This window comes from Zootoca vivipara, chromosome 11 (genome assembly GCF_965207765.1).
Source record: "Zootoca vivipara chromosome 11, rZooViv2.hap1.1, whole genome shotgun sequence".
Lineage (NCBI taxonomy): Eukaryota > Metazoa > Chordata > Lepidosauria > Squamata > Lacertidae > Zootoca > Zootoca vivipara.
The window spans coordinates 3,024,044-3,047,290 of record NC_142594.1 but is presented as its reverse complement, the minus strand read 5'-3'; the positions used below and the strand labels follow the sequence as shown (position 1 = coordinate 3,047,290).

The 23,247-nt window shown below is 42.3% G+C and overlaps 3 protein-coding genes across 21 annotated transcripts in view; 1 reads left to right on the top strand and 2 right to left on the bottom strand.

Moving 5' to 3' along the window:
* Window positions 1–651: 651 nt before the first annotated feature.
* On the bottom strand, window positions 652–7,441 carry LOC118077672 (uncharacterized). Its single transcript, XM_088653847.1, has one exon. It carries the CDS (start codon window positions 7,439–7,441, stop codon window positions 674–676), a length of 6,768 nt encoding a protein of 2,255 aa, XP_088509973.1. The 3' UTR covers window positions 652–673.
* A 3,412-nt stretch (window positions 7,442–10,853) lies between these two features.
* On the top strand, window positions 10,854–17,878 carry SEC61G (SEC61 translocon subunit gamma). Of its 3 annotated transcripts, XM_035101369.3 has the most exons (5): window positions 10,854–10,893; window positions 11,194–11,281; window positions 12,257–12,356; window positions 17,141–17,243; window positions 17,745–17,878. In XM_035101369.3, the coding sequence occupies exons 3-5, from the start codon at window positions 12,263–12,265 to the stop codon at window positions 17,752–17,754; spliced, it is 207 nt and encodes a 68-aa protein (XP_034957260.1). In that variant the 5' UTR covers window positions 10,854–10,893; window positions 11,194–11,281; window positions 12,257–12,262; the 3' UTR covers window positions 17,755–17,878. The 3 variants fall into 3 exon arrangements, with proteins under 3 accessions (XP_034957260.1, XP_088509986.1, XP_088509987.1); XM_088653860.1 differs by lacking the exon at window positions 11,194–11,281; XM_088653861.1 differs by lacking the exons at window positions 11,194–11,281; window positions 17,745–17,878 and having other exon boundaries at window positions 17,141–17,323.
* TPK1 (thiamin pyrophosphokinase 1) overlaps window positions 17,171–23,247 on the bottom strand; it is a 210,368-nt gene continuing 204,291 nt past the window's right edge. For 9 of the 17 annotated variants that reach the window (XR_015946335.1, XR_015946336.1, XR_015946330.1 and 6 more), the window contains one exon: window positions 19,784–19,902. Coding sequence is in view for 8 of the 17 variants with exons in the window: in XM_060280544.2 (XP_060136527.1) it covers window positions 19,772–19,902 (131 nt within the window). In the remaining 9 variants the exon portion in view is untranslated. Of the gene's footprint in view, window positions 19,903–23,247 lie in introns of all 17 variants that reach the window. The other 8 variants (XM_060280544.2, XM_088653851.1, XM_088653853.1 and 5 more) reach the window with 2 other exon arrangements.

The following is a 23,247-nucleotide window of genomic DNA, read 5'->3' as shown; positions in this document are numbered from 1 at the left end:
TGTTCATAAACTGAGGTACCACTGTATTTAAAATGCACCTCTGGGTTATTTGTGGAGCATAGGAATTTGTTCAACCCCCCCCCCAATATAGTCTGGCCCCCCACAAGGTCTGAGGGACAGTGGACCGGCCCCCTGCTGAAAAAGTTTGCTGACGCCTGGTGTGGAGGACCTGGACAGGATGCTGAGAGGCAGGAAGAAAGAAAACACCCCTCCTTTTCTGAGCAGCTATGTGGCATCTGGTAAGCTTCCCTGGAGTCCACTAGGGTGGGGTGGCCTTGCTACGCCTCTGGTTATTGCCCCCTGCATCACAGGAGTCCTGGGCCTACGTCATACCACCCCGCCAGTCAAAAGGTCGACAACTCTGGGAAATGGGGGGGGGGCAGTGCCAGAGAGATCTTTGCACCACGGTGCCGGATATACTTAAGACGGCGCCAGATATGCTTAAGTTCATGACTATCTGTTTGAGGACCCAGTGCTGCTGTGTGGACAGGAATGATTTAATCCTTTAAAAAAATATTGTGTGTATGGGGACACTTTAAAAATAGAAACATTTCTCTTCTTTTTTCCTTCCTTCCCAGTTTTACTTTCATTAACACAGTACCTGCAGATGACTTTCAAATTCAGTCCATATTTTCCCCTCCCTAACCCTCATTCAGGATCAGAGTTCTGGAATTTAATCTGTTTGGAAAAAGTCCAAAACAGAGTCTGAAAATGGTCTTCGTGAACTCTTGTCATGTTCCAGGCCCTTCTGTGGTTGCTGGTGTTCTCTCTGTTCTAGGTTCTTGCGAGCCTTTCCTTGCTCAATACAGAGCTTTCTATGAGCTGCTTCTGGCTCAATAGCACCCAGTTTCTGTATGAACTTGCACGCCTCATGAATCCTTTTAAAAGCAGGTTCCTGAATTTGTGATGGATTTTTATTCTGTGCTTCTGTTTCCTCCAAGGCCTTTTTCTTTGCTCCCTCCAATTCTACTGTGCCCCTTTCAGTTGTCTTCTGTTCTTCCAGGGCCTTCTTTAGAGCCTTCCCTTGTTCCTCCAGAGCTGCCTTTCGACCCTTTGCTAATTCCTCCGTGGCAATATGGGCCCTCTGTTGTTGCTCAACGGCTTTCCTCTGTATTCTTTGCCGTTCTTTGCTCTGTTTTTCTTCTAGCTCCTTAAGCAACATTTCAGCTTTCTGCTGCTCTGCTAGGGCTGCCTTCCGGGTTCTTTCTTGTTCCTCCAGAGCCGACTTTTGGGCCTTTGCCAATGTCTCCATAGCAAGACGAACCCTTTCTTGTTGCTCAACAGTCCTCTTTTGTGTTCTTTGCCGTTCTTTTCTTTGTCTTTCCTCCAGCTCCTTAAACATCTTCTCGGCTCTCTGCTGCTCTGCTAGGGCTGTCTTCCTAGCTCTTTCTTGTTCCTCAAGAGCTGACTTTTGAGCTTTTGCTAACTCCTCTGTTGCAAGATGGGCTCTTTCTTGTTGCTCAAGGGCCTTCTTCTGTATGATTTCCTGTTCTTCCAAGGTTTTTCTGTGTCTTTCCTCCAGCTCCTTAAGCATCTTCTCGGCTCTCTGCTGCTCTGCTAGGGCTGCCTTTTTAGCTCTTTCTTGTTCCTCAAGAGCTGACTTTTGAACTTTTGTCAATTCCTCTATAATATGATGAGCTTTCATTTGTTCCTCTACAGCTCTTTTTTGTGCTCTTTCTTGTTCCTCCAACACTTTGTTCCGAGTTTCCTCCAGTTCAATATGCATCATCTTAGTTTTCTGCTGTTCTTCAAAGGCCATCATCTGAGCTCTCTGCTGTTCCTCTATAGACTTAGCATGTGCTCTCTCCAGCTCTTCCATAGCCTGCTGGGCTATTCTTTTTTCCTCTAAGGCCTTGTGTTGAGCTCTTTTATTTTCCTCCAGGGCCTTCTTTTGAGCAATGTCTAATTCTTTTAAGAGCTTCTGAACTTCCTCTTTTTCTCTCATTGTTTTCTTCTCAGCCTTTTCCTGCTCCTCTTGGAATGTCTTCTGAGTCCTTAAGAGTTCTTCCAGGGCTGCCTCTGCCTTCTTCTTTTCTTCTAGAGACTTTTTTTGTGCTAGTTCCTGTTCTTCCATGACTGCCAACTGGGCTTTCTTCTGTTCCTGCAGTGCCTGCTGATTAGCTCTTTCCAGAGCTTCTAGAGCTTTTTTCGCTTTCTCCTGCTCCTCCAATGCCTTCTTTTTGGCAATCTCTAATTCTTCTAGGGGCTTCTGAACTTCCTCTTTTTCTCTCATTGCTTTCTTTTCAGCCCTTTCTTGCTCTTCTTGGATCTTTCTCTGAGCCCTTGACAGTTCTTCTAGAGCTACCTCAGCCATTTTCTGTTCTTTAAGAGCTTTTTTCTGTGCTTGCTCCTGTTCCTGCAATGCCTGCTTATGAGCTCTTTCAAGAGCTACCAGAGCATTCTGGGCTTTTTCCTCATCCTCCCTGGCCTTTTTTCTGGCTGTCTCCAAGTCCTCAAGGGCCTTCTTCTGAGCAAATTCTAATTCTTTTTTAGTCTTCTCAGCTCTCTCTTCTTCTGCCATTGCTCTCTTCTCAGTCATTTTCTGTTCTTTTTTAACCTTAGTCAAGAGTTTTTCCAGGGCTTCCTCTGCCATCTTTTTTTCTTCTAGATATTTCTTTTGTGCTAATTCCTGTTCTTCCATGGCTGCCACCTGGGCTTTCTTCTGTTCCTCCTGTGCCTGCTGATGTGCTCTTTCTAGAGCTTCCAGAGCTTTTTGAGCTCTTTCCTGTTCTTCCAGGGCTGCCTTCTTAGCAAACTCTAATTCTTCTAGGCCCTTCTGAAGTAATTCCTTTTCTTCCACTGCTTTCTTTTCAGCTATTTCCTGCTCTTCTTGAAACTTTCTTTGCACTCTCAGGAGTTGTTCCATGGCTGCCTCAGCCCTCTTCTTTTCTTCTAGAGCTTTTCTTTGGGCTTGATCTTGTTCTTCCATGGCTACCACCTGGGCTTTCTTCTTTTCCTCCAATGACTGCTTATGAGCTCGTTCCAAAGCCTCCAGAGCTTTCTGAGCTCTTTCCTGTTCCTTCAGTGCCTTCTTTTGGGCAATCTCTAATTCCTCTCGGCTCTTCTGAAGAACTCCTTTTTCTTGCATTGCTTTTTCCCCAGCCCTTTCCTGCTCTTCCTGGATCTTTCTCTGAGCCCTTGACAGTTCTTCTAGAGCTGCCTCAGCCATTTTCTTTTCTTTAAGAGCTTTTTTCTGTGCTTGCTCCTGTTCCTGCAGTGCCTGCTTATGAGCTCTTTCAAGAGCTTCCAGAGCATTCTGGGCTCTTTCCTGGTCCTCCCTGGCCTTTTTTCTAGTTGTCTCCAACTCCTCAAGGGCCTTCTTCTGAGCAATGTCTAATTCTTTTTTAGTCTTCTCAGCTCTCTCTTCTTCTGCCATTGCTCTTTTCTCAATCATTTCCTGTTCTTTTTGAACCTTAGTCAAGAGTTTTTCCAGGGCTTCCTCTGCCATCTTTTTTTCTTCTAGATATTTCTTTTGTGCTAATTCCTGTTCTTCCATGGCTGCCACTTGAGCTTTCTTCTGTTCCTCCAGTGTCTGCTGATGTGCTCTTTCTAGAGCTTCCAGAGCTTTTTGAGCTCTTTCCTGTTCTTCCAGGGCTGCCTTCTTAGCAAACTCTAATTCTTCTTGGGTCTTTTGAAGTACCTCTCTTTCTTCCACTGTTTTTTTCTCAGCCCTTTCTTGCTCTTCTTGGACTTTTCTCTGAATCTCTAGGAGCTGTTCCATGGCTGCCTCAGCCATCTTCTTTTCTTCTACAGCTTTTTTGTGGGCTTGGTTCTGCTCTTCCATGGCTGCCACTTGGGCTTTCTTCTGTTCCTCCAGTGCCTGCTGATGAGCTCTTTCCAGAGCTTTCTGAGCTTTCTGAGCTCTCTCCTGTTCCTTCAATGCCTTCTTTTGAGCAGTTTCTAGTTCTTCTCGTCTTTTCTGAAGTGTCAGTCTTTCTTGCATTGCTTTTTTTTCAGCCCTTTCCTGCTCTTCTTGGATCTTTTTCTGAGCCTTTGAGAGTTCTTCTAGAGCTGCCTCAGCCATCTTCTTTTCTTTAAGGGCTTTTTTCTGTGCTTGCTCCTGTTCCTGCAGTGCCTGCTCATGAGATCTTTCCAGAGCTTCCAGAGCTTTCTGAGCTCTTTCTTGTTCCTCCACAGCCTTCTTCTTAGAAACGTCTAATTCTTCTAGGGCTCTCTGAAGCATCCTTCTTTCTTCCATTGCTTTCTTCTCTTTCATTTCCTGATTGTCCAGGACCTTTCTTTCAGCCCTTGATAGTTCTTTCGGGGCTGCTTCAGACATATTTGTTTCTTCTAGAGATTTTTTCTGTGCTTGCTCTTTTCCCACGATGGCCATCTGAGCTTTTTTCTGCTGCTCCAGAGCCTGTTTATTAGCTAATTCTAGAGCTTCTAGGGCTTTCTGGGCTCTTTCCTGTTCTTCCACAGCCTTCTTTTGAGCACTTTCTATTTTTTCTAGGGTCTTCTGAGCTTTTTCTTTTTCTTCAATTATTTTCTTTTCAGCCATTTCTCGCTCTTCTTGAAACTTCCTTTGAGTTCTCTGGAGTTCTTCCAGAGCTGCCTCAGCCATAATCTTTTCTTCTAGAGATTTTTTGTGTGCCAGTTTCTGTTCTTCCATGGCAACCACATGAACTTTCTTCTGTTCTTCCAGTGCTTGCTTATGAGCAGTTTCCAGAGCTTTCAGAGCTCTCTCCTCTTCCTCCAGGGCTTGTTGCTGAGCTCTTTCCTGTTCCCCCAGGGCTGTCAGTCGAGCTTTTGCCAGTTCCTCCAGAGCTGCTTGCTGAGCTCTTTCTAGTTCCTCCAGAGCTAGCAGCTGAGCTTTTGCCTGCTCTTCTATGATCACTTTGTAAGCTTTTTCTTGCTGATTAAGTAACTTCTGATGCGATTTTTCCTGTTCTTCTAATAACCTTCTCAGAGAATTCTCCTCTTCATCCAGTTCTTCTTGATAAGCTCTAAGCTTTTCCTCAAGTTCCTGCTGAAGGGCTCTTAACTGTTCCTCCATCTCTTTCTGCTGGACTGTTCCCTGGTATTTTACTTCCTTGTGCTGAACTCTTTCTTGCTCCTCCAGTAGCTTCTGCTGAAAGTTTTCTTGTTCATCAGTCTGCTCTTCAAAAGATCTATATTGTATCCATATACTTTCTTGCAGACTTCTTCCCACCTCTTCCTGGGGCATTCCCTCCTGTTTCCTCAAGACGGTGTGTCTGACTCCCTGCCATTCCTTCATGGTTTCCTTCCAAACCCTTCTCCGATCTTCAGTGGCTACCTTGCCATCACTTTCTAACCCTGCTAGTATACTTTCATGCTTCTCATAAACTTTGTGAAGGCTTTCCAGAAGCTCCTTGTACTTCTTTTTCTCAAGTTTCCGCTCATGCTTTCGCCAGTATTTGGCAATTTTCTGAGCCTTTGGCTGTATCTCCTTCAACATGGCATAGGATTCTTCATCATAATCCAATTGGCAAGCCAAGGCTAGGTCTTTAGCAGCCCTCTGCCAGTAACCAAGTAGTTGCAATGCTCTTCCTCTCCACTTGTAGGGCTGAGCCGAATCAGGGTTGATCTGTATGGCTTTGTCACAGTCCCTAATTGCAGCATTTGGTTTCTGAAGCTTCAAATAGACCTTGGCTCGGTTTGCATATAAAATGGTAAGGTGTGGGTTTAGCTTAATAGCTTCAGTGAACAGATCTAAAGCTTTAAAAAGTTCACCTTTATTGATTGCATCAATAGCTTCTATTTTCTTTTCGCTGGCCTGTTTTCGCATTTCATCTGTTACTTTCAAGTTTTCATCTCCCATCTCTTGAGGAACATCTTCATCTGGTTCAATCACCTCTTCAGTATCAATTTCCAATTCGCTCTCCTCACTCTCTGATTTAATGCATTCAAGATCACACTTAGTTCCCTTCTGAATCTGTAGTTCCTGAACTTCAGATATTTCGTATTTTTCATGTGCTATGAGTTGACCTTTTTCCTCTTCTGCAGCATACAGAGGATAGGCTTTGCATTGTTCCTCTGGAAAAAGAATAAATGGTTCATGTTCTTGGGCATGATCATATGGAACTTCCTTTTCTTTGGAGAGTTTACTCCTTGCTTGTTCTTCTTGGTGTTTTGGTGTTTTCAATGGAAACTTTGCCTGTGTACTCTCTGGGCCCACAAGGGTGTCTTTCATCATTTCCATCTTTTCCGTAAACGATTCTGTATTACATTTTTCTTCATGCTTTCTCCAACATTGAGTGAATGACTGGGTCTCTGCTTCTACCTCCTTCAACATGGCATATGTATTTTCATCATAATCCAACTGACAGGCCAAAGAAAGATCTTTAGCAGCCTCCTGCAAGTATCCTAACAGATGAAATGCCCCCCCACGCCACTTATATGGTAATGCTGCATCAGGGTTTATTTTTATAGCTTGATTGCAGTCGCTTATGGCAGCATGTGGCATACGCAGCTTTAGAAAGGTACTGGCTCGGCACACATACAAGTTGGCACACCGGGGGTTTAATTCAATAGCTTCAGTGAACAGCTCAATGGCTCTTTGCAGTTCACCTTTCTCCACTGCATCAAAGGCTTCTTCTTTTTTTTCATTGGTTTGCTTCCACATCTCAACTGTCTCCACATTTTCATTTAGCATGTATTGGAACTCGTCCTCATGATCTAGTTTGCCATTTGCTGTTTCATTCTCCAATGGTGTGCTAAAATCTTTCTCTGTCTGATCTTCTGCATCATCCTTTGAAGTTGCTTCTACATTCTTAACCTGCTCCAGTAACTCAGATTCCTTGTATCTTAAGGCATACTTTGCACGTGTCTCAGAAATCCTTTGAAACCCTAACTTCAATCTTCTTACCACAGCATTGGCTTCTTCTTCATACGCAAGTCTAGAAGCTAAAGCAAGATCACAGGCTGCCTCTTCCCAACGCCCCAAATTCTGGAATGCTTTCCCTCGCAGTCTGAATGACTCTGCTGATTTGGGATTCAGTTCAATGGCTATGTCACAGTCTTTAACGGCAGCCTGTGCCTCCTGCAACTGCATAAAGATATTGGCCCGGTTAATGTAGGAACTAGGAATGTGTGGATTCAACTCAATGGCTTCAGTGAACAAATGAACTGCTTTCTGAAGTTCACCTTTAGCTAGGACTTCAAAAGCCTCCTTACACTTTTCATTGATTTGATTCCTCATCTCTTCAGTTACTTTCAGGCTATTGCATCCCAGTTCGTGGATGTTCTTCCGACATGGTTCCGTTTCCTCACTACAAGTCTTAGAATTGTTCTCCTTGCTTGGATCTTTCAGAAGCTTATCACCAGCCTCACCTGCACAAATGTTGTTTGTTGTTTGTGGTAAGGAATTATTTATGTTTTCTAATGATTCCCGAAGGAAGAGTCGATCTTCACAATTAGCTAAGTTCAAGTAAGGCTTGACCTGGTCATGTGTGTCACTGTGAACTTTTCTTGGATCCATGATGAGGGGAAAAGATTAACAGATGCAGGAGATAGTTTGGCCTTAGAAAGGAAGGAAGAATTTATGGAAACTGGCTTGAGAGTTTAGTTACATTTCTGAGTGGCCTGATGGAAAAAAGCCCTCATAATTCCTCTCTGCCATTGCCCTACTTCTATATCTACAACTATTTCTAAATGTGCCAAAACTGAGTCTGAAAGACTCAATAACAAAGGGAGATTTTGTGATGTCATCAGCCTCATCATCACTGGAATTTTGAGGCAAGTTCTTAAAGTCATGTACTGTAATGTCAACAATCGCCTATAGTCCTTTCTTTTTCATTTATATGCTATGTTTAATGGTAGGAATAGTACTTTTTACTGATTTTTCACCTGCACAAAAATGCTTACAATCAAAAAGAGGAAGTTGTTTACATCATTAGATGGAAAACTGCAGCTTGCTCACTTTCTGGAATATTCCATCAGCATCATGCTTCTCTTCTTGAAAAATCATGAGACACTGATTTCTGACTTCATTGTAACTCAGGAACTGATATGCTTTATACAATGATACATGAATATACTGTGTACAGGGTTATCTACTTGCCATTAGGTGAGCATTGTTAGATTGTTTGTTACAGCATTGCTTTAAATTGTTTTAAATACTGTTTTTTAATTCTGTAACCCGTCCTGGGACCTTAGGGTGAAGGTTGGCTAATGAATAAATGAATAATCGATGAACCAAGGAATTGAATGCCAGATTGGAAAACAATAAGACTCTTGCCAGAGTAGTACATGCTCTGGTTATCTCCCACTTGGAATACTGCAATGCACTCCACGTGGGGCTACCTTTGAAGGTGACTCAGAAACTACCACTAATCCAGGATGCGGCAGCTAGACTGGTGACTGGGAGCGGCCACCAGGACCATATAATACCATTCCTAAAGGATCTACATTGGCTCCCAGTACGTTTCCAAGCACAATTCAAAGTGCTGGTGCTGACCTTTAAAGCCCTAAATGGCCTTGGCCCACCCACATTGTTCAACTCAGACACTGAGGTCCAGCAGCGCCCTCACTGAGAGAAGTGATGTTATAGGGAACTAGACAGAGGGCCTTCTTGATAGTGATGCCTGCCCTGTTCCACCCTCCCATCAAACGTCCAGGAAATAAACAACTATTGGACTTTTAGAAGACATTTGAAGGAACCCTAAATTTAATGTTTGATGTTTATTGTATTTTTAATATTTTGTTGGAAGCTACCCAGAGTAGCTGGGGCAACCCAGTCAGACGGGTGACTAATAATAATAATAATAATAATTTGCAATGCTGGACATTGGCCTAAAACAATTTGGAGCAATTGTGTTTGTTTTAATAGACTTTTTTTAAAAAAAATTGATGTGGTCTTTGAGGGCATATTTAGGCTTACAGGTCTTTATTGTTTGAAGCAATTTTTTTAATGCATGGAGATGCGACGACTGTTAAATGAAGATAAAATATCAAAAAAATACCCTAATATTTGACTTGCATATAATTTCTGTTATTTGGGGCTGCAACAGTCCACCAGGACTGACATGGGAAACCTGAATCTGGGTGGCCAGATTCAGAATGGAGCTCACAAAACTGTACATATTGAGAATTATGGTTAGGTCTAAAATTTTCAGAGATCCAAGTACTATCAATTTGATCAAAGTGGCTCTTGAATAAACTGATATAACTAAGCTTGTGAATAAGCTTGTGAATAATTCCTCAAGAAGCGAGGATGTCTAAGACATAAGGATATTGGAACAGAGTGGGTTCAGAGGATCCAACCCCCCACAGTAGGTTGCCAGGAATGTATAAGACAAGGAAAGTTCTTAACAATGTTGTTTATTCAATATTCACAGAGAGAGGTTTAGAAATGCAGCCTCTTGGAGTAATGGTGTTGCTCCACCCACCTTCTCTCCTCCTTCCTCCTTCCTCCACAGCACCACCCACCTTACAGTTGTCGCTTAGGGCCACCTGTCTCTGAGCCCTTTGCTCTCCTACTTTTAAGGCTCACTGGGTGTTCTGGGACAAAGGGGGATCTGGAATGCTTTCTAGTGATAACATGATTCAGGTAGGTAGCCGTGTTGGTCTGACGCAGTTGAAATAAATAAAAACCACCCATCTCCTACTATCCTTCTGAGAAAAACCCCACCCCACCCTCCCACTGGTTACTTCGGTTTCAGTGTATTTGAAGAAGTGTGCATGCACACGAAAGCTTATACCCAGAACAAACTTAGTTGGTCTCTAAGGTGCTAGGGACGCATTTAGGGACGCGGGTGGCACTGTGGTCTAAACCACTGAGCCTCTTGGGCTTGCTGATCGGAAGGTCGGAGGTTCAAATTCCTGTGATGGGGTGAGCTCCCGTTGCTCGGTCCCAGCTCCTGCCAACCTTGCAGTTCGAAAGCATGTCAAAGTGCAAGTAGATAAATAGGTGGGAAGGTAAATGGTGTTTCTGTGCGCTGCTCTGGTTTCGCCACATGACCCGGAAAAACTACCTGCGGACAAACGTCGGCTCCCTCGGACAGTAAAGCGAGATGAGCGCTAAGATTAGACTATATTTGCTTTATTTTTAATCTGTATTGCAAAACAGATAAAATGGGGCACTCATCCTGATTTGTTTGTAGAGAGATTACACAATGTTACATCCAGCAAATGTCATCTGACAGTTTCCTGCACATTTAACTGTCTCTTTGCTATCACATAAAGTCTGAATTGTGCATGTATTTGGGTGTGTGTGTGTGTGTTGTTGCACAAGACCTCCAAATCAACTTTAACTGAGCAACCTGAATTTTCCGGTATGTGACTGAACCTCACTGGAAAATAGCAACAAATCGTTAAGTGGCGTAAGTCTAATTCTTAAGAGCTGCGCTGGGACCTTCTCTGGTTCTCAAAGGGCTACATATAAGTGGTAGGAATCCACACATGCATATATAGTTTTAATTCTATTATTATTATTATTATTATTATTTTAAATGATTGTTCCCTCCCCCATTATGTTTTTAACTGTTCTAATTTCCCTGTCAGGGAAAAGGTGTGTGTGTGTGAATAAACATATAAAATAAACATATTGTAACAACAACAACAACACGGCACATCCTTTCTTCACTGGACACGGTAATTCCCTATGCCAATTTCTTTAGATTTCGGCAAACGTGTAATAAACCTCCTAGGACAAAGCAGGCGTCCTTACCTAGCTTTAAAAACAAAACAAAAAACGCAATTTTGCAGGACGCCATGACTCTGCCACAGAATACGGCGACAGATGCGGCGACGACAACCAGCTGCGCCGCTTGGGAGCCGGAAGTCTCCTCAGAAAGCGATCGCGGCCGCGTCCCCTTCGAGCGGAAGCCGCTCCGTGACGCCATTTCCTCGTCGTCGGCGCAAGGTTTGTCTCTAGCTTCCGCTTCCGCTTCCCCTTTCCGTTGCTCGTATTGCTACGTGTCCAACAAGTCGGTGAGTGAGTCTTTAGCGGAGTTGTGTCGTTGGGGGCGCGGGCGGCGGGAGGGAAAGCAGTACAGTAACGGGAGCCCAGAGCCGAGTTGTCGAGCAGCACGTAGCCCCTGGGCATGTGCGAAGTGGCTTTCTTTGGCGCGCCCTCTCAGTCACCGCAGCCGACCCCCTTCTGCCCCTTCCCCTCCCGCAGTGGGGTGGGGGGAGGAGAGGACTTCAAGTCTGGGGCTCCCCCCGCCTCTGCATTTGTTGCTTCCCTTAAAGGAGCTCGTTTGTGAGGTGGGTCTGTTTTCTCCTGCTCAGGTCAAAGTCGGAGGCAGCCGCAGAAAGCAAAGCCAACGAAGGCCTAACAAGCTGCGATCGGGGTTGAAAACACAGAGACGAATTCAAGGTGAATCTAAGCAGCGTCTGCAAAGGGCGGGTGGGGGGAGAAGGCCGGGGAAAGAAAAAGCCGGAGGGAAGGGTGGGATTGCCCCATTTCTGCGTCTGAAAATGCTGTGTGTCTCCCATGCATATATCATGCGACGTTTCATGTATCGCTGCTATGATCTTCTCCCCCATCCCCCCCCAAAAAAACAAAGAGGGTAAGAAAAGTGAGGGCACATCTGATCACGTTACACACATACTGGAAACTTAGGCTCGCTGTGTTTCTAATTAAACATTGGCTAAATATGAGGTTTGATACTAAGCACTTCTGGAGGTTTGTAGCCTAAATCATGAACTGTGCAGTGTTTTTTCTAAACTGTGCAATTGGCTTCAGGACACAGACATGTGTAATAAGGGGGTGGGAGAGGGGTGGAAGTTTAGGGTATTACATTACCACCAGGTTTTTTTTAAATGTCACTGCTCCCCCACTCTCCACTCTGGTCAACTATACTTCCATGTTCTCCCAAATGTTAAAATATATTGTAGATTTGCCTCCTTTTGAGCAAGTGAATATTCCTACACTGAATGAGGGGAAAGTCATGAAGCTTGGGAGCCTCACTGTTGGCTAACCATAATTGATGATGGTGTAAAATGCGTGCATTACTGTTGCACGATAGCTTCATACAAATGAATAAATTCCCTGAGCTCATTATCACTGTGCACTGGTGCGACAAAAAAATATTAAAGGTACATGTTGGAGGTATCTAAAAAGACATTGTAGATGCAGGGGTATATTAGCATTGTTTTAAGTGAACATCAATATAATGTCTGTGGGTTTTTTTACCAGTTAAAAAAAATGCTAACAAAAATTGGGAACTTCCAAGAGCAACTTTATTTGCTTTGTGGTTTGAATTGAAGGCAATTTCCAAGACTGACTTGGAATGATTCCATATGGAAAAAAAATCCTAATAAGTTGGTGTGTGTGTTCTTTTTCTTGCAGGATATCATGGATCAAGTAATGCAGTTTGTGGAACCTAGTCGTCAGTTTGTGAAAGATTCTATCAGGCTTGTTAAACGATGCACAAAGCCAGATAGGAAAGGTAAAGCCACAAAGAAAACACTGAATGAGTTTGTGACATTGCAGAGTAGAATAAAATGTAATAAGTTATTCCTGTAGATGACAAGATGACAATAAACACAAGTTCCTGTGTTTAATATCATATTTTCATTTGTTGGTAAAATATTTAGTAGGTTTTTTAAAGAGGAGACAACAGACAAAAAAACCAAACCATCTAAAATATATAGCTGAGCTCATATGTCTAAGAGCTATGCAACAGTGTGGTGTCTGATAGACGGCTAGAGGCTTTGCTTTTGAATGGGGTGAGGATAGTGATTCTGAGCAAGGGTCTAGAAGTGTGATTGTCATCTTGACACTGATGAGCATATATTATGTTGTAAGAACACAGCATCAGCAAGAATGCCCATCCCCCTGAGCCCAGAGAAGGTCAGTTGCTCTCTGTCATACATCTCTGAGCCTTGGAGTTACTTGGAAAGGAACAAGGCTTTCTTAGTCCTGGTGTGACAGGATAGAGCTCCACTCTCCCTCCCCAACCCATCTCACTCCATGCAGCTGTGTTGGGCCTCTAGCTCAATGTGATGTTGGATAACACCCTGCTCCCTCCCATGTTTGGTGAGGGAAAGTTGTAATGAGCACAGATTGACAAAATTGTAGACCCTGAAAAAATTATTCGGATTGAGTGTATAGTTACAATATGGAATCTGGTTAGAGATCTTAAGCCCATGATGTGGGTGATTATTATGTCTTGCAGACCTCTTCCCTTGACTTTCTCTTCTTCATCTATTTCTTGTGGACCACTCTTCTTTTTTAGGGTCTTTTCCTCCTCCCTTCCTTGCCTAGCTCCTCTGTAACATCAGGGAGCTCAGTCAGCCACTGCAGGAGACTTCAGCACCACAGGATCATTGAATATCTTACAAGATAGAAAATAGTGGCAGCGTAGGCATAAATTCTTGAAGATCTAATAATTACTTGAGGTGCCATCACATGTGGCATACTTAGCCTGTAGAGAAGAGCTTTCCAAACTGTGTGTTGTGACATGTTAAGAGTGTTGGCTGCAGTGCTCCTCCAGGGGCTGGTAAGGGGTTAGTTAATCTCTTGTTTACTAGTCAAAAATAATGCATGTCTAAAAAGTGTGTCACCAACATGAAAAGTTTGGAAAGCTCTGCTCAAGAGGGAGATCCCCCCCCCCAAAAGTTCTGGGCATTCAGTACCACTGTCAATGGTGTGCATAGAATCATGAATCATAGAATTGGAAGGGACTACAAGGGTCATCTAGGCCAACTCCCTGCAATGCACAAATCTTTTGGCCAACATGGGGCTCAAACCTCTAACCCTGAGAGGAATTCTGATAATCCCTGGATCCCCAATTACATTCAGGACCCAATGTGAATCGATATAGAAACTTTACTATTGAAGCCATAGGTCACCACAGTATAAATAAAGCAAGCTGTCATTTTGATGTATTTAGCAAACTAATATAAACACAAAAATGGAAAAATGGGGGGGGGACTTCCTAATTTAATCAATGCATTGTCCTTCTTCAATAAGATATACAGACGTTAAAAATGCAGTGAAACAAAAACACATTCCACTCACCCCTATGTTTTTTTTAAAACCTGGCTTGCATTTTCTTAGCTGCCACATCAATTTTGCTACTGGGTGAAAATGTCTTTGCCTGCAGCAATATACATATTTGGTCCAGGAATCGTTTGACAGACTAAAGGATACAAGGTGGGAATTGTGCTCAGGGTGCTCATATAAGGAGCAGCTTATATGATTGCCATCTTCAAATATCTGAAGGGGTGTTACATGGAAGAGGAAGCAAGCTTGCTTTCTCCTGCATGGGAGGGTAGGACTTAGATTCAAGTTACAAGAAAGGAGATTCCGACTAAACATCAGGAAGAACTTTCTGGTAGTGTGAGCTGTTCGACAGTTGAACAGACTCCCTCAGGAGGTTGTGGACTCTCGTTGCTTAGAGGTTTTTAACAGAGGTTGAATGGCCATCTGTCATGAATGCTTTTAGCTGATATTCCTGCATTGCAGGGGGTTGGACTAGATGACCCTTGATGTCCCTTCCAACTCTACCATTCTATGATTTTATGATTCTAACTTAGTAAGTTATGGGAGACATGGGCCCTTTAACTCTGAAAGTGTAGGCATTTTGTAAGTAGGGGAGGGGGAGGCCAGCAGGTGAAGTCTTCCACCACGTGCTTAGTGAATAGGCAGGGTGGTGATGGTCACACACTTCTATTTTATTTTTATTAATTTTTTATTCAATTTTCTTTTTCTATCATTACATACATTTTATATCCATAACATTTATATTACATTCCCTCTTCCCTCCCCTCCTGGGCTTCCCCCAACTTCCACTTCTGGTTTTTTTCCCCCTTATTATACACTGCTGTTTCTTAAGAGATACACTATATTGTTTCTTTATCTTCTACATATTCTTTGTTAGTAAAGGTGTGAGTGTTTATTTAAATCCTGCCATCAAGTCAATAGTCTTCCTTTGTTTCTGCAAATATACTATAAATGGTTCCCATTCTCTTTCAAAATCACTATTGTCTTTCCCCCCTGAAGTCTGTCCGTCAGTTTTGCCAATTCTACATAGTTCATTAGTTTTTCTTGCCATTGTTCTTTGGTTGGCATTTCTCCAGTCTTCCAATTTTGTGCTATCAGAATTCTTGCCGCTGTAGTAGCATACATGAATAGCGTCCTCTTCTCTTTCGGTATATCTTGGCCTAAAATACCTAGCAAAAGAAGCTTCTGGTTGTTTAACAAATGTTATTTTCAACATTTTCTTCAGTTCATTATACTGTATATCATTTCCCAGTACATTTTTACCTTTTTACAATCCCACCACATAAGATAAAACGTACCTTCGGCCTCACATCTCCAACATTCTTTCTTTTCATTTTTATACATTTTTGCCAATTTAACTGGTGATATATACCATCTATACATCATCTTCATATAAGTCTCTCTCAATAATATACAATCCATAAATTTCAAATTTACTTTCCACAATTTTATCCAGTCTTCAAATTGTATATTGTGACCTACTGGTATGTTTTGTGCCCATTTAATCATTACTGATTTTACTTCTTCATCTTTAGTTTCCCAGTCCAAAAGGATGTTATATGCCTTTTTTAGTAGTTTCGAATTTTCTTCTATCACTTCCTTTTGGAATTTGGAAACTGAATATGAAAAGCCTTTCTTATTGTCCTCTTTAAGGATATCCTTTAGCTGTCTATGGTGCAACCAACTTTGGAGATGTTCTTTTATTTCTTCATATTCCTTCAGTTTTAGTTTCCCCTCCTGTTCAACCAGTAGTTCTCTATATGTTGGTCATTCTCCCTTTCCCCGCAATGTTTTAAGTGACAATGCTTCAAATAGTCTTTGTATTTTCCCCACACTTTGAGCAATGATCTCCTTATTATATGATTATGGAACCCTTTGTTTATTTTTGCTTTTCCATACCATAGATAAGAATGCCATCCAAACCTGTTATCATGTCCTTCCAGTTCCGTTATTTCCTCCCTTTCTAACTTGATCCAATCACGGATCCATATTAGGGATGCAGCTTCATAGTACAATTTTAAGTCTGGAAGTGAAAAGCTGCCTCTTTCTTTCACATCTGTTAGTATCTTTTTTTTTATCCTTGGCTTTCCCCCATTCCAGACAAATCTTGAAATCACTCTTTGCCATTCTTTGAAGCAGGGATTCCCCGTTATTACTGGAATAGTTTTGGAAGAGAAATAACATCTTTGGAAGTACATTCATTTTTATAGTTGCAATTCTTCCCATTAGAGATTCATCCTATTCCATATTTCCATATTTCTTTTAATTTCATGCAATTTTTTTCATAATTGTCTTTAAAAATATTTATATTTTTTGTTGTTATTCATATTCATACTCCTAGATACTTTACTTTTTATATGCTTCTATCCCTACCATCTCTATTATTTCTTTGCTTTCAGGTTCTTTAATGTTTTTAATAGCAATTTATTTTTGCTTTTATTTAATTTAAATCCTGCCACTTGACCAAACTCTTGCATTATATTCACTTTTATTTCCAAACTAGCTGGCCCTGCCACGCATTGCCGTGGCTAATCCCTGTGACTGCCACCACCCTGTGTCGATCCATGATGTATCCCACCCCTCCTCCCCCCACCCCCTGGGTTTTCCCTGTGATTCCCCCCCCAACCTGTCCCGTTGCATGACGTATCACACCCCCTCTCCCCCCCCCAGGTCATCCCTGTGACTGGCCCCACTGTGTCCTGACCTATCCTCCCTTCTTCCCACCAACCCCCCCCCCCAGGCGAGTCAGTACCTCCATTCAGCCTAGTATGTAAAGGCTTCGGCCTAGTATGTAACCAGCAGCTGAGGTGCTGTTGAGAGGGAAGGTTCTATAGGTGTAGTACCAGTGTAGCCGCCGCTAGAGGGCGCTGGCTTGCAACCTGGTTCTTTTCCCAAAATGCACTTTTGTCTGATTTGTGAGTGGTTTTTGGTGCTTTACCTGGTCCAGGTATGGGCTTGCTCTCACATTCACATGCGACATTGTATCAAAATTTGAGCGCAATCGGTCAAGCGGTTTTGGTGAAACATGGATACTAACTGACATGGCTAGTTTACATTTTTATATATATAGATAACTATATAATAATAACCAGATTTAAATCAGAAAAACTTCATAGTCTCCTTGTTCAAGTATTTCTGGCTAAATATAAAAACACACTTGGTTGTAATTATTCAAAATTCATTTAAGAGTACATTTTTTAAAAATACATTTTTTTAAAATTCCAGAATTCCAGAAGATTGCTATGGCAACAGCAATAGGATTTGCAATAATGGGATTTATTGGTTTCTTTGTAAAACTGATCCATATTCCAATCAACAACATCATTGTGTAAGTACATGCATCATAATTGGTATTGCTGGTTTAAACAACAACTTGTGAGCAATGTCCTAAAATTGGATTTTTGTGCACTCTGCTGTGATCTCTGGCTCTCATGGTGTCGTCTTTAGAATCCTGTATGCACTGACATACTTAAATAATCTTTGAATCTGCACTCTGTATTCCCTCGGCCTGAAAGTGGAGATGAGCGCCCTGCTCCAACTGGACTCAACCACCCAAGGGTCCTTTAACCCTTTTACCTTATTTATTTAAAGTATAGGCAGGCTACTTTTCTATTGCTTACAGAAGAGAAAGGCATGCTGGTTAAAAACAAATAGGATGATACACTTTAAATAAAGATTTTTTGATTTTTTTTTAAAAAGGGGGGACATTACTAGATTTTTTGATTTTTTTTTAAAAAAGGGGGGGACATTACTTTAAAAACAAAACAGTAAAATGCTATTAAGTGCCTCTGTGGTTACGTTGTCTTTTTTTCTTGTCTTTTTTTTACAGAGGTGGCTGAATGCATCAAGAAGACATGTAACTTGATTTTGCTTGTGGTAACAAAAGAGAACATTCTGGCCTTTCTGGCATAATCTTCCTAAATCATCTTTTGCTACTTGTTATAAACATATTTTAAAGTAAAACTGGTGTGGCTTCTTAGTTGGTTAATGTAAGCACGTGTAGGCCAATGTCAGTCACTGACTTAAGGCTTTATGCTTAGTAAACTGAATGATGTAACCTTTGAGGTCAAATCTGGTTTTATGAAATATTCAATCTCTTCAGTGTCTGGGGGGAGCATCAATAGTTGAATAAACTGAGCAGCACATAACAAGTCTGATATTTAAATATAAAGGTAAAGGGACCCCTGACCATTAGGTCCAGTCGTGACCGACTCTGGGGTTGCGCGCTCATCTCGCATTATTGGCCGAGGGAGCCGGCGTATAGCTTCCAGGTCATGTGGCCAGCATGACAAAGCCGCTTCTGGCAAACCAGAGCAGCACATGGAAACGCCGTTTACCTTCCCGCTGTAGCGGTTCCTATTTATCTACTTGCATTTTGACGTGCTTTCGAACTGTATATAGCCTTTATTAAATGCAAGAATTTAAATTAGGCCGTCTTCCCTTTTAAAAACAGACTGTTCATTTAAACTTTGGCAATTATAATTCTTTTAGCTCAATAATTGTTTTTGTTTCTTATAGATTATTGTAATTAATAGGGAGGCACCCCACATCCCACACTTTTATTTATTTATTATTACGGTCGAGGACCAGCTCTTAGAAGTACAATAAAATAAAAATAAAACGGATCCCTTTGAAAAACAGTTTCCGGGAGCATAACATATAAAAGTTGCTTTGAACAAGATTTAAAAGAAAATTATTAATTATATAACAGTGCTAAAAGTTTAACCCTTAAAATAGTGGCTGCAGAAAGCTGAGCCTAGTTCGCTTGGGGTGCCATTGAGGGAAAAATCAGACGGGCTGGGAAGAAAGTCTGTGTCTGCATATTTGGGCACAGAATCTGGCGACCGCCCTGGTTGTTTTCAGGTCTTTGCCTAGCAAGAGCAGGTTGTATAATTGCTTTTCCGGGAGGCTTGCTAAGCCCACCAGTATGGGGTCCAGGATCTCCCTTCGAGCTTCTTCATAGAGGGGGCATCTGAAGAACAAATGCTCAGGGCTCCCTACTTCCCCCAATGGGCATACGCAGAGTCTTTGGGCGTATGGGATTTTTTTGTAAAGCCCCTCCAGCACAGGCGTGGGCAATGCCGCGCTTCTGGCAAGTGTAAAAGCCCTTCTTGTGTTTTTTGACAGGAGAAAGGAGAGGTAAGGTGCCGGGGCGGCTATGTATCTCTCGATTTCTCCAGTTCTGTATTCAGGGCATCTTGAGCAGTCCTGTTATCTTTCAATATCAATGAGTCGTCTGAATCCCACACATTTTCATTGTGTGCCTGCCTCTCCCCATCCCCTTTTAATACAAGCAAAAGTGCTCCCTGGAGCCCGTGATGTATGCATTCAAGCTGTCATCAGTGAGCATCCATTTGTATTTGGCTCCTGACACACACTATGGGCTAAATATAGATGAATGCAACAGAGGTTGCATGCATGGTTATTATATTATCATGGCAACTTATTTTGTGGGTTTTGGCTTGGGGTGCGCACTACTTGTTCCAGCCCACTGGCAAGTTGAATGTTTGTGTTCTGCTGAAGAGAGCTATCAAATTTTCAGAACACAGTTATACAGTGTTCTATTCTGTAAGTTTTTATATCATCAAGTGATATAAATATCACATTATCAGCCCTTCCAATCTTAAAAAAAATCCTTTGCACAGTATATATAAAAACACATCAATGCTCAGAATTCTAAAAAAAAGCTTACAATACAGCATTGCTCAAATAGCAAAAAACTAAAATCCCTGGCATTCTATAGATTGAAGCTGCATACCAGGTAATGCATGAAATCTAGATTTAGATAGTGCAGTGACATTTTCCCAGGAAGCATTGCTTTAAGGCTTGGGCTGAACAAAAATAGCTGCTGAGAGTTTATGCACATCGTTTATCTTTGATGCCCATTGTCCAAAGCAAAGGTTTGTCTGTTTCAATGGTCACAACTCCAGACTCATCATAAGTGTTTGAAGTGCTGACGAGTGTCCCAAACTTTAGAATGCTTCTATCTGTAAGCAATGAAAAAGAAGGGTTAGCACAAGAGTTCCTGAAATTGGAACGAACACAAAAATGGGGATAAAGGCAGTAGAATTGGTGCAGTGTAAGCATGACCTTGAAGATGTTTATTCAGGCTCTCAAAGTTCAATGGAATTTACTCCTACATAAATGGGACATAGAAGTCTACAGCTATGATGGCATGATAATAAAAGCTCCCCACAGCCCCCTGAAAGTATAGAAGTGTGTCTGATCAGTTCTGCAAACACATGGTGGCACTTTGATTGTCAATGACTTCCTCCAAGGAGTCCCAGGCACTAGTTTTTGGAGTGGTGAAAACATGCTGTTACGATAGGTTTCCCTATCTACCCATGTGAACTTCATTTTTAGGGGGGGCAGTTCTTAGCCCATCTAAAGTCTAGCATAATAGTGGCACCATGTGTCAGTGTGTCTGGCTATGGGCAGGATTCCTGCATTGCAGAGGGCTGGACTAGATGACCCCTGGGGATCCCTTCCAACTCTACAATTCCATGATTCTTCTGTTTGCCCTGAGATAATTAGCCACATAAATTACAGCAGGGATAGGCAACTGGCATTTCAAGTGATGAATCGGACCCCCAAGGCTCTCAATCCAAGCCTCCAGCATGGCTCCCTGTACATCACCAGTACATTGGATGGAGGTTTTGGCAAAGTCGTCTCCTTTACAGAAGTTGGAAAGGACTTTGGAGGTAATCTCTAACCCACTCCTTGCTCAATGTAGGTACAACATCCCTGACAAATGGGTCTCTGCTTCAATGCTTTCAGCAACTCCCTGACAGTGTTTCATTGCCAAGCGGCTTTTACTGTTAGGAAATTTATCCCAATGCCTCACAGAAGTCTGCTTTCATGCAGTTTCTACCCACTGGGTTCAGTGTTCGCCCCTGGAGCAGCAGATAACTAGTCTCAATCTTCTGCCTGGCACCGAAATGTAGGCAAAGCATCTTCCCACTTTCAGAGCAAGAAGTAAATAGGTCTGCTAGAGGCCGAGTGAGCAGCAACTAAAGTGGGTCAAGAGGGCTCCATCTGTGGCTGCTGTCCCTGGGGATGAGAGGAAAGGTTAAAAAGCCTTTGCTTTCACCTACTTCATGTGGGAGTGAAGCGACAAAAGGACAAAGGCAATCAGTGCAATAAAACGACATAAGATTTTTGTACTGGTGGGCTTTGTCCTTTTGTTGTTTTTCTGTTGTGTAGTGCAATCTAGCTTTATGTGGAAGTGGGTCGGTGCAGTCAGTGTCGCTGGCCCTTCAATCCTACTCAATTCAAAAGACTGTCCATCCTAAAAAATAGTTGCTAACCAGAGGACAAGGGTCTATAAAAATATGCTGCAAGATCTTGTTAGCCCCATTACTCTTTGTGTCCTATTAAATAGCATTTTATTTCCTTGACATTTCTTGTAAAAGTGGTGGAGGAAAAGGTTGCCTCCTCCTAGCATGGAGGCATGTAGGGTAACTATTTGAGGCTGGACCTCTTTTAAGTGGAACTCGTTATGTAACCAATTAAAGGATAATACTATGGACTACTGACTTAACACACTTCCCTGGATATCTTCCAGGGAAGGAGATGAGTAGGAGATGAGACATATTTATAAGAGTAACAAACCTTTCAGCGTGGTAAGGGACACCAGTTAATTTTTTTATGTGTTGTTGGTTATACATAATATAAAAAGGCTTTGCTCTACAGAGCTTTAAGAACATATGTGCCTATATCTGAAAAATAGGAAAAAGGGAATGATGTGGAATGGACATTGTGGAGCGGGGAAACGGGGGTTTAGTGATAGGAAGTAAGGGGGAGGCTGATTAGTGTGGTAAAAAGAGTGCAAGAAAGCGAGGGAAAGCAGATTATAAATACACGTGATGTGAGTGTGAGGCTGATGAATTCTGGTGGGAAAGAGGTATAGATTGAGGGATGACATGCCTACCCTTGTCCTTCACCTAGAATTCTGCCCATTGGTCATAGGGACCCTTCTGCCCACAGGTCCTCCATTGCTTACTGAACTAATTGCCCCACCATACAGGCTCAAATCCAGCCCAATACAGTGCTTTCTTTCGGTTCCTGACCATGAGCTGTTGCGCTGCAGTCTTCCGTCAACCAGTTGAAAGTGTCTGCATGGTGCCGTTTAGAGTCATCTACATAAACTACACGTTTAAGTTAGCCTAAGTGTTAATGCCTGACGTGGGGCAATGTCTGGAAGGAATGGTTACAGTTGATTCTAAATATCTACTTTAGGTGGGGCATCCAAACAATAGCTTCTGCAGCATCCTCTCGCTATGGCTAAGATTCATAGTTTCCTGCAGCAATAGCTCTTAGTGAACAGTAGGTGGCGCCTTTCATCTTTCCCTCCAAGCAGTTTTTCTTCCGCAAGGGCAGTTTACTGAAACACTACAAGAAATAACCGCTGCTATCAATTCATATAATTCATGTAAACAAGTGTTTTCATGCTCAGCAACACATGTCTAAGTACCTGTAACATGTGAGCACGTTTTAAAGCCAGGCAACCAGCCAACCAGCTAGGATTAAGCAGAGGTAGCAAGGCTTACCAGTGAAAAAAAATGGTTTGTCAATATTTTTGGCACAGAGCTGTTTGGTGGTGATGCTTTGTGTCAGCAACAGGGAATCTGTGGTTCTCAGATGCAGCCTCACCATCCTTGGCTGTTGGCCATGCTCCCCCAACCTCAGGAGGGCCATAGTTTCCCACCCTTGTTTCACAAGGTGTGTGGCAGCACAATATCAACTCTTGAGTAGTTTAACTGGATAAATTAATAATGTTTGGGATTTGTATTAAAACCTTCAGCGTGCTCAAAGCATTCTGCATACATTATCTAACAAATTCTTACGACCCCCCCGTAAAATAGGATACTTTTTGTTTGTGTCAAGTGGCCCAGCAAGTTCACTACCAGTGCCACATTTGAACTGGGTACTTAATTGCTCACACTGCTAGCAATGAAAATGAAATGGTAGTTTACAAAAAAAGTAAAGAAACAAAAGCCCTTCATGCGTTCAGAGTATGTGAGGAGGGGGAGAAAGGCCCGCTGTGCTTGCACCATTTGGAGTATCTTTGGGTTTAGCTGTCCCAAATTACTGGTTTCCATGGATCACTAGAGATTTATTATTTAGAATACCATGTTTACAATCTTCTACAAAATTTCTAGCCTACATGGTTGGAGAGGTTGTGAAAATATGCCTCAATTAGAACACGCTTACACCTTTTGAGCAATGCTTCTCAAAAAAGGCCATGGTGGCTACATATTACACGACATGGCTGAATTTACAGCAAAAGCACATTACTGATTCCAACATACCATATGAGTTCAACAAGGGGC